The 10,256-nt window shown below is 45.5% G+C and overlaps 1 protein-coding gene across 1 annotated transcript; it reads left to right on the forward strand.

Annotated features, from left to right (window-relative positions):
* The first annotated feature begins 569 nt into the window (after positions 1 to 569).
* On the forward strand, positions 570 to 10,044 carry LOC146342345 (vomeronasal type-2 receptor 26-like). The gene is made up of 3 exons (XM_084807812.1): positions 570 to 605; positions 8,548 to 8,674; positions 9,143 to 10,044. The coding sequence occupies exons 1-3, from the start codon at positions 570 to 572 to the stop codon at positions 10,042 to 10,044; spliced, it is 1,065 nt and encodes a 354-aa protein (XP_084663938.1).
* The last annotated feature ends 212 nt before the right edge of the window (positions 10,045 to 10,256 follow it).

A 10,256-nucleotide genomic window follows, 5' to 3' on the forward strand; every position in this document is an offset into this window, starting at 1 on the left:
GGGGGGCTGGGGTGACTGTCATCTGACTGGCAGGGGCTGCTCAACAAATGAGAGAGGCTTCCCCCCTCCTGGCTCTCCCCCCTTTCTTCTTCCTATTGTTTTGCTGATTATGCTTTATACTGATTTGGATTTTTACTCTGGTTCTATTAGTTATGGATTTCTTTATGCCTGTGTGAAAGTCTGTGGTGAGAAGCAATGAGTGAATGTTGTTGTTAGGTATTATTATTATAATCTTCCTATTTAGTTAGATGAGTGAATCATAATGCAAGATGCAACATACCTGATTTAATAATATATAACCCTCTCATTGCAGCATGATCCCTAAAAACTACCAGCATGTGCTTGCCTTTACTTTTGCCATTCATGAGATCAACAAGAATGCCAAATTTTTACCCAACGCCACACTCGATTCCAAGATTTATGACAGTGCATTTGATCCAGGGCGAAACTGCTGGGCCACTCTGGATCTTCTCTTCCCAGGACAGAGGAATCCCATCAATTATAACTGTGGCAGGAAAGAGAAATTGATGGCTGTCGTTGGAGCACTCACCTCTCAAAACTCCATCCAGATGGCCGACATCTTCAATGCCTACAAGATGCCACAGGTATGTGTTCATGGTGAGATTAACGTCAGCACAGGGCAAGCTCCTGCTTGTATCAAAACTGGCTCCCTTCTGATCCTCCTGCCCCTGCTGCTGTAGTGGTGGCACAGCAGTGGGGCAGGAAGATGAGAGGGGACTGTTGCTCCCCTCCCATCCTCCATTTTGTGCACACCAGGCAGCTGCTGTATGTGAGACTTCCCTTCTCCTTCCACGGCCTGTGCACAAATGGCTGCTTCTCCCCCTCCTGGGGCCCAGGAAGAGGAGAAGGAGCCCTCACACACAGTGGCGGTGGTACTTGCAGCAGGTTGTGGACATGGAAACTCCTGCTGGTGCTGCCCGCTCCCTGCCACAACCACCATGCGCAAAGCCCTCACACTCTCCTTTCTGGTGTCGGGAGGGAGAGCACAAGAGGTTTGCTCATGGGGGCAGCAGTGCTGCTGACATTGGCAGGGGGCGGCAGTGCGAGTCCCTGCCACTGCCATCCACCGACTACCCCTGGCACTGCTGCCACCATGTGCAAACGGCTCCTTCTCCCCCTTATCAGTCCTGGGAGGGGGAGAAGGAGTCATTTGTGCGCAGCGCCCATTTGCGCACAGGAGCTATTTGCACACAGCACATCTGGTGGGGAGCCTGTGGCTTGGCTCACTAAAGCAAGCTGAGCCAGGGCCTCGGGGGAAAGCCATCGAACCCCAAGAGGGCTTGATTTCCCCATGCTGGACACCCCTAAATGGGAATAGCAACACTGAGCTACTCTGCAGGGCTGGAGTAACCCACACTCAGTTACAACCATGACTCCTGTAACATAGACGTAATAATGATGAACTTTATGAGCATTGCAATGCCAGTTAAAGAAAAATACTGTTTACAAACTCAGGAAAATATTAATTAATTATTAAGAGATGAATTCGAAAGAGCATGAACAGCTGTCCTTCCTCCAACATTTTATTTTGGGGGTGGGGGTAGACACACTACAGAGCTACACTAAAAGCCTGGATTTCCACATTGATCTTTTGAGGCAATAATCACTTTTCCACAAGGAAAGACCCACCAAAAGGCTTTCCAATGAACCAGGAAGTTAATTCTGCAGACAGAGGGTGTGTCAAACGCTGCTATGACTTCATTCATTGGTTCAAACCAATGAAAGGTGGGAGGTGCTATATTTGCTTACAAACCAAATGGGCAGAGAAGTGTCTATGCATATCTCAGGTTCTACCAGAGCAAGAGGCTTGCTTTTTAAAAACATGAAAGCTGAGAATCTGGAGATTATGGGTCATCGGAATGGTTGGCGTCTGCCCCCCGCTGGCCCTTCCTGTGGATGCCCATGAAAGTTAGTTGCTTCAACATCCTGTTTAGAATCTACTTGCAGCCTGAGTATTGATAACACCAGGTGAGTTTGCTAGAAAATTTAAGATTAGACTGTTAGAGACCACAATGTATAAGAGTAGGTTATATTGAGTGAGGTCGAGATGTTGGCAAAGGTTTGGATGGAGTCAGTTTGGGTCAAGAACGACGTGATGGTTTTCTCCATCCTGAAGGTATCGTATCATTCCCATTAGCTCAGCTATGGCGCCTTTGATCCAGCACTAAGGGACAAAACTCGCTTTCCTTCATTCTACCGGATGGTCCCAAATGAAGGTCCTCAGTATGTCGGGATTGTTGGGCTACTCAAGCATTTCGGATGGAACTGGATTGGCCTCATTGTTTCAGAGGATGACAGTGGGGAAACTTTCCTCCGAACTCTGAGACCAAGGCTCTTGGAGAACAATCTTTGCGTTGCTTGGATGCACGTGATCCCAACAGTGACAAAATTTTTACCACATGAAATATATCAAAAAAAATTGGGACCAATTCAATCAACTCTCACACGGAGTGAAATCAACGTGATTCTTGTGTATGGAGACAATCAGTCTCTGGAAGCGTTACAGCTAGTTTTATACTCCAAGGAAATCGTTTATATGAATCCAACAGAGAGAGTGGACTGAAATGGCAAAACATTATAATATACCATACCAGAATTAACTCGAAATACAAGAAAAGCCAAATCGTAGATAAATCAACAGTAGAAAAGGGACAACCACGTTAGCAGACTTAATTTCTTAGACCATGACTGAAAAGGAATGTCCAGCCCCTTTAAAACCCATGAAAGCTGAGTTCTGGCTGAAAGCGGCTGTGGCAGTCAGTAGGATTCCGATATAAGCTGTGCTTGTATGTCCATTATGGACTTGCACAGTCATGTCCAGAAAGTGAACCTGTTGGGTGGACTGGCTGAGATTTTGTCATAAACAATGCTTTTGCTGATTACCTCAGTTTGGGCAGGGGGCAGGAAGCATTGTATGCAAAACCCCAATCCAGGGTCACAACCCTCTGAAGGAGCCCATTCAGAATTCCTATTGTAGCATATTAGGATTCTTGTTTTGTATATTGTGGAGACCTCAGGTGTTCTGGGAGTTTGTCGGTTTGTGTTGGTGCTCTGATAGTTGACATCTTTCTTCCTACCTTGGATAGACATTTTAAAATGTTGGGAAAGTACAAACTCTTGTAGATTCATTTTTGGTGGTAATGATTCAGTGGCTAATAGGTAGTGAAAGTCAGGTTTGCATAGCACTGATATTAACCAGTTCCTTGCCGTTTGACCCCATTCCTTTTTTTTCTCCTTCCTTTTAGCTTCACTGGTTTCTGAGAAACATCCATTTTAACAACAGTGCTGGTGAAGAGATATTTTTCAATGATAATGGGGACCTGGCAGGGGGATATGATCTCATCAACTTGGTCACCTTCCCCAACGAATCCTTTCAGAGAGTCCAAGTTGGAAGGATGGACCCCCAGGCTCCTGCAGGGAAAGAGTTCATTGTGAATGGAAGTGCTATTATGTGGAATCATAAATTCAGGCAGGTAAGCACAGTGATCAACATCACCACCATATTTTATGCACAGACTCTGGAAATTGGCATCAGGATCTTCTGCATTGGGATTTAGCAGCAAAACCTGCCGTCAAGGTTCCTCTTATGACCTGGACCCTCTGAGCAACTCCTTCAGGATCTCTTGCCTCCTTAAGAGGCCCACCTTCCTTCTTTGCAACTTCCCTTTCCCAGTAACATGGGGTTTAGGCTGTAGACATGGGGTGACTGACACTCTAGAACCATGGTTTAAACACAACAGTTTACTAGTAGATTTAATGCAAACTAATTACAACTGAAGGTATTTACACAATAGAGCTGAGTGATACAAACGGCATTAAAAGAGAATAAAAGTTGCAAAACACAAGTTCCTTTACCTTAGCTGTACTTAGACTTCTCCGGGCTGCTTCTTCCTGATCCCTCTTCAGTCTCTGGTCTCCCAGACACTGCTCTTACTGGCTCCCTCACTCTCTTTTTATACCCCTCCCTCAAAACCAAAATTACTGCTTCAAATCTAAAAGTACCCTAACTGTACTTAGACCCTTCTAGCTGCTTCTTCCTGCTCACTCTTCAGACTCTGCTCTCACTTCAGGCTCTGGCTGTCTCTACCTCTTACTGGCTCTCTCCCTCTTTTTATATACCCTCTGCCCTCAAAATCAAAAGTATTGTTTCAACCATGAAGAAACGAAACTTCAGTGGAGAAATGAAACTGACACCTAACTGGAGAAATGAAACTAGTCCTCTCAGGGTTACCCCTCCCAACAGAAAACCCCAGTCCTCTAGGCCTGACCTGTCTTCCTTTTCCCTCTGTAGGCCTCAGACCTTCGCACCTGGGCACAGCTAATATGATGGAGATCAGCTACTCAGCCTCTCCCTGCTCTTCCCCCCTTCCCACTTTTCTTTTGTACATGATCATCAGATGTATTAAAGAAGCTTTCCACGAGGGTGAAACATATGTAGGACAACGGGTACCAAGATTGTCTGCTTCCTGTCTAGGACTGGGCAAATCTGTCAATTTTGCTTTCTCCATAATTCAGGGTTTGTCTGTTTAAATCTCAAGGTCTTTCTCTCCCAATATGAACTTCATGAATTGTAGCAAACTCTTATCAAAAATGAACTAAAATAAAATTCTCACCCATCTACATCCACCAGATTGAAGGTATTCCCAGCATAAAGAGGATCATGATGTGCCTGCTTGCCATATAGCTGTTTAGAGTAGAGATGGGTGAACTCACCAGTTCTTGGCCGATACACCCCTTACTGGGCCACCACCAGCTGCCTAACCCTACTCGCCGCACACGGCGAGCCCCTGAGTGGTCCATGGGCAGGTGATGAGAGGCTCCTGGCCACCCACTCCCTTATTGACCTGCCATTTTGAGTAAAATTGGCTGCTGGGCCTTTTCCGTAAATAACCATTTACGCAAATGGTGGCCATAAGGTGGCCATTTACGCAACATTACAGGCGTCAATGGTCCATCGACGCCTGTAATGTTGAGTAAATGGCCACTTTATGGCCACCATTTGCATAGATGGTTATTTACGAAAAAGGCCTAGTTGCCATTTTAATGCAAAATGACAGCTTGGTGAGGGAGCGGGTGGCCACGCACTTGCCTGACTGAGTTGGGCAAGCAAGGGCATCCACGGACCATTGTTGGGGGGGGGTGAGCCAGCAAAAAATTGCTGAGCTTCAAACCCCCACCAGAACCCCTACCACCCCTAGTTTAAAATGTGGAGAAGAAGAAGGTGGCAACCCAGTTAAGCACTAACATGGTTGAAGACATCGGGATTCATATCCAGACTTTTATGAGCTCAGGACGCAGATCCCTGGGCTTGGGTGGGGAGTTTGTCAGTTTGGGTTCCTCCCCCATTCCATTTTTTTTAAAATCTTAAATCCTTTTTGTCCAAAATATGGAGATCTTTGCAAAGTTTGGTAAATTTTTATCAACACTGCACTGAAATGAATTTCTCATCCATCCCTACCCTGTATTTATAGGGATATTTATTTATCCAGAAGGCTAAACAAGTACACTAGCACCTTATTAGGATTTCTTGTGACAAACCTTATGGTATCTTTTAGGAATGTGGATTTTGCTCTGGTAGCTGCTGACATGCCAGTATAAGCTATCTCCATGTAGGCAAGTTACCACTTTTTAAAATCCTCTTTCAAGTTTTTCTGATTTATTTTTTTATTATATTTATGATACAGTAATCTGACCAACTGACTAAACTAATGATGCAATTCCCAGAGGCTATACTTTTGTGTTATAATACCATCTGATTGCACTGCTTTTCTCTCTTTCTCTCTCTCTCTGCGCCAATGGGAAATTGGAAATCAAGGGTAGCACTGCATGAATCTGATGAAGTGGACTTGTTAGTCTCTAACTCCACAGAAGACTCTCTCTTTTGTTAACCACAAGAGACTATCAAGGCTACACTCACTAGAAACTGATGTATCTATTCCTGCTGTTTTTCCTGTTGCTGTAGTCTTCCCAACTTGGGTCCCTCCAGAAGTTTTGTACTTCAGCTCCCATCAAAGAATCATAGAATCATAGAATAGTAGGGTTGGAAGGGGCCTACAAGGCCATTGAGTCCAACGCCCTGTCAATGCAGGAATCCAAGTCAGAGCATCCCTGACAAATGGCTGTCCAGCCTCGTCTTGAAGGCCTCCAGTGTGGGAGTGCCCACCACCTCCCCAGGTAATTGGTTCCATTGTCGTATTGCTCTTAACAGTCAGGAAGTTTTTCCTGATGTTCGGCCGGAATCTGGCTTCCTGTCACTTGAGCCCATTATTCTGTGTTCTGCACTCTGGGATGATCAAGAAGAGATCCTGATCTCTTCTTGATCCTGATTGTCACAGAGCCTTCTTCTCTGTGACAACCTTTCAAGTACTTGAAGAGCGCTATCATATCTCCCCTCAGTCTTCTCTTCTCAAGGCTAAAAATGCCCAGTTCTTTCAGTCTCTCTTCATAGGGCTTTGTTTCCAGTCCCCTGATCATCTTTGTTGCCCTCCTCTGAACCCTCTCCAGTTTGTCTGCATCCTTCTTCAAGTGTGGTACCCAGAACTGGACACAGTACTCCAGATGAGGCCTAACCAGTGCTGAGTAGAGGGGAACTAGTACTTCCCGAGATTTGGAAGATATGCTTCTATTAATGCAGCCCAAAATAGCATTGGCCTTTTTTGCAGCCACAGCACATTGTTGGCTCATATTCAGCTTGTGATCGACAACAATTCCAAGATCCTTCTCGCTTGTAGTGTGGTTCAGCCACGTATCCCTCATCTTGTAACTGTGCATTTGGTTTCTTTTTCCTAGGTGCAGAACTTGACATTTATCCCTATTAAATGTCATTCTGTTGCTTTCTGCCCAGCACTCCAGTCTATCAAGATCACTTTGAATTTTGTTTCTGTCTTCCAAAGTATTAGCTATCCCGCCCAATTTGGTGTCATCTGCAAATGTGATCAGCATTCCCTGCACCTCCTCTTCCAAGTGATTAATACAAAGGTTGAAGAGCACTGGGCCCAGGACTGAGCCCTGCAGTACCCCACTCATTACCTCTCCCCAGTTTGAGAAGGTCCCATTGATAAGCACTCTTTGAGTCCGATTCTGTAGCCAACTGTGGATCCACCGGATCGTTGTTTCATCTAGCCCACTTTGAGCTAGTTTGCTCATCAGGATATCATGGGGCACTTTGTCGAAAGCTTTGCTGAAGTCGAGGTACATGATGTCAACAGGATTCCCACGGTCTACAAGAGAGGTCACTTGATCAAAAAATGAGATCAGATTTGTCTGGCAGGACTTGTTTTTGACAAATCCATGTTGGCTTCGAGTAATCACGGCATTGTTGTCAAGGTGCTTCCAGATGGATTCCTTTATCATCTGCTCCAGGATTTTCCCTGGGCTTGATGTCAGACTGACTGGTCTGTAGTTCCCAGGTTCCTCCTTTTTGCCCTTTTTGAAGATATGGACAACGTTAGCCCTCCTCCAGTCATCTGGCACTTCCCCCATCCTCCATGATTTCTCAAAGAGAATAGACAGCGGTTCTGAGAGTTCTTCTGCCAGTTCCTTTATTATTCTAGGATGCAGTTCATCTGGCCCTGGAGATTTGAACTCATTCAAAGTAATTAGGTGTTCCTTCATCTCTGGCCATTGGCTAGAGTGGCTGCAGCTGATGGGAGCTGTGGGTCAAAACATCTGGAAGGACTAAGGTTAGGGAAGGCTGCTCTGGGTGGGTGGTAGTGTGGATTGGGTCCAGTTAGTTGAATCCTTCCCAACTCGCCAAAAGGGAGTGTAGGAGAATGAGCAGGAATGAAATCTCTGAGCTGTTCACCCAACTGAGACAGTGGACAAGCAGTCTGTGGCAATGGCAGCAAGAAGCACCTTCATGAATGGTCTGTGGTAAGCGTTGGGCCTTCCTGATGCATTAATGTCTTGCCATATGCCCAAAGATGCTGACCTGACCAAAGTCCTGCGATCTTACCATGTTCTGAATATGGTTGGGGTAGAATTTCTCCCCGAAACTTCAGGGGACCGAGTGCCAACGCATTTGGTCCTCCGAAGGTTGTTCGTGGAGAAATTCTCTGCCACCCCCCTCGCCCCCCGCCACCCCCCTGGGATGGGACTTACCTTTCACTAAAGTCGCTCCCGGCGGCAGGTCCCGGCGGCAGTTCGGCAGGTCTTCATCAGGGGAAAGATGCCATTACAAGAAAAGTAAAAAAAAAAAAATACCGCCCCTGTGATAGGCTACGTAACGATTAACGTAGAATATCACGGCTAGATTTGCAAAGTCAGCCGTGATAGGCTACGTTAATCATCATGTAGCCTATCACAGGTGACTAAAAAAAAAAAAAAAAGTGTGTACCGCTAATGGTGGCCCCCATAGGGAGCCGCGATTCGGGTTCCTTATTTGGTCCCTGTAGTCTACGTAAAGATTTAGGTAGACTACTGCGAAAATAAGGGCAACGCTAGAAGAAAAAGAGATGTAGCTGAGGATTGCACCTATCAGGAAAAGTTACTTTCATGCCAAATGGCTTTCCTTCTGCTTTCCATTAGACACTGCCCACTTCCACCTGTGTCGAGAGCTGCCACCCGGGACAGAGCAGGTTCGTCCAGCAGGGGAAGCAAGTGTGTTGCTATGATTGTGTTGAGTGCCCCCAAGGGAGGATTTCCATCCAGATGGGTAAGTGCAGGAATCCCGAGTGATTTGAAAATAACCCAGAAGTTTGTATTTCAGGTATATTTTAATTCCTATCATGGTTCTCTAAATAGGAATATATGAGTGTGTTTACTATGAACAGCGGTGGACAAAGGAAGAAGAAACTTTGTTCTATGAGCTCCAGTTAAACAATTCCAGCTAAATTCAGGGAATCTTTGTATTCTTTGGCCACTTACCCATCTGAATTCTAGAGAAAATCACACAAAAATCGAAAAGTTTCAGATTCATATGTATTTTAATTCCTATCCCTTTTTGTGAAAGACAAATATATTACTGTGTTGAGTATGAACAGGGGCAAGAAGAGGAAATCCTGACAGAATCGTTATCACTGATGCTGAAGAAAGAGGATTTGTTAAATGAGGTCAAATTAAAAAACTCCAGCTAAACACAGAGAATATGTTTTAATGTAAAGTTTTTGCTCAACACTTTCAGATGCAGATCAATGTGAGAAGTGCCAAGAAGATCAGTATCCAAACAAGAATCAGGACGAATGTATTCTTAAAGTCATAAGCTACCTATCTTATGAGGAGCCTTTGGGAGCAGTTCTCACCTCCTTGGCTCTTTTCATTTCTGTGATCACACTTTTGGTGTTGTGGACCTTCATTCAGCACCAAAATACACCCATTGTCAAAGCCAACAACTGGAGCATCACCTGTATCTTGGCCTCCTCCCTGTTGCTCTGCTTTCTCTGCTCCTTCTTATTCATTGGCCGGCCTGGGAAGGTGACCTGCCTTCTGAGGCAAACAGTGTTTGGCCTCATCTTCTCCATTGCTGTGGCTTGTGTGTTAGCAAAAACCATCACTGTGGTTTTGGCCTTTGTAGCTACAAAGCCTGGAAACAGGGTGAGGAAATGGGTGGGGAAGAGACTTCCTGTATCAGTGATATTGTCTCTCTCTCTTATTCAAGCTGGCATTTGTTTTGTGTGGCTGGCAACTTCTCCCCCCTTCCCAGAGTTGGACATGCACTCCCAGGTCGACGCAATCCTAGTTCAATGCAATGAAGGCTCAGCCCTCATGTTCTCCATTGTCCTGGGCTACATGGGGTTTCTGGCCCTCATCAGCTTCACGGTGGCTTTCCTTGCCAGGAAGTTGCCTGATACTTTCAATGAAGCCAAGCTGATCAGTTTCAGCATGTTGGTCTTCTGCAGTGTTTGGGTGTCCTTTGTGCCAACCTACCTGAGCACCAAGGGGAAATACATGGTGGCCGTGGAGGTCTTCTCCATCTTGGCCTCCAGTGCTGGCGTATTGGGTTGCATCTTCCTCCCGAAATGCTACATTATTATATTCAGGCCTGAACTGAACACCAAGGAGCAATTAGTCAGGAAAAAAGAATAGTCCCAGCTAGGGGGAGAAGTGACATCACCCTTGATTTCAGAGTGTCTTTTTCTTGAGCTATTTCCCAACCTGGTGGAACTAAAGTGGGGATAACACTGTTCCCCCACATTTGCAATGCCAGTGGTGTCCTTTGAAGTTGGTGGGGCATTTTTGGTGATTTTCACGGGTGGTATTCAAACTCTATCCATTTCTGGCTCGTGGTGGCTACCATT

The sequence above is a fragment of the Heloderma suspectum genome, chromosome 6, assembly GCF_057233095.1.
Source record: "Heloderma suspectum isolate Gila_16-S chromosome 6, 16-S_ref, whole genome shotgun sequence".
Taxonomy (NCBI): Eukaryota; Metazoa; Chordata; class Lepidosauria; order Squamata; family Helodermatidae; genus Heloderma; species Heloderma suspectum.

What these genes read in the sequence shown, in the direction of transcription:
- LOC146342345 (XM_084807812.1), top strand. Translation starts at nt 570, where the DNA reads ATGGCCGACATCTTCAATGCCTACAAGATGCCACAG. An exon ending in ATGCCTACAAGATGCCACAG is followed by an intron (nt 606 to 8,547) that starts GTATGTGTTCAT and finishes GCTTTCCATTAG; the next exon opens with ACACTGCCCACTTCCACCTG. An exon ending in GAGGATTTCCATCCAGATGG is followed by an intron (nt 8,675 to 9,142) that starts GTAAGTGCAGGA and finishes CAACACTTTCAG; the next exon opens with ATGCAGATCAATGTGAGAAG.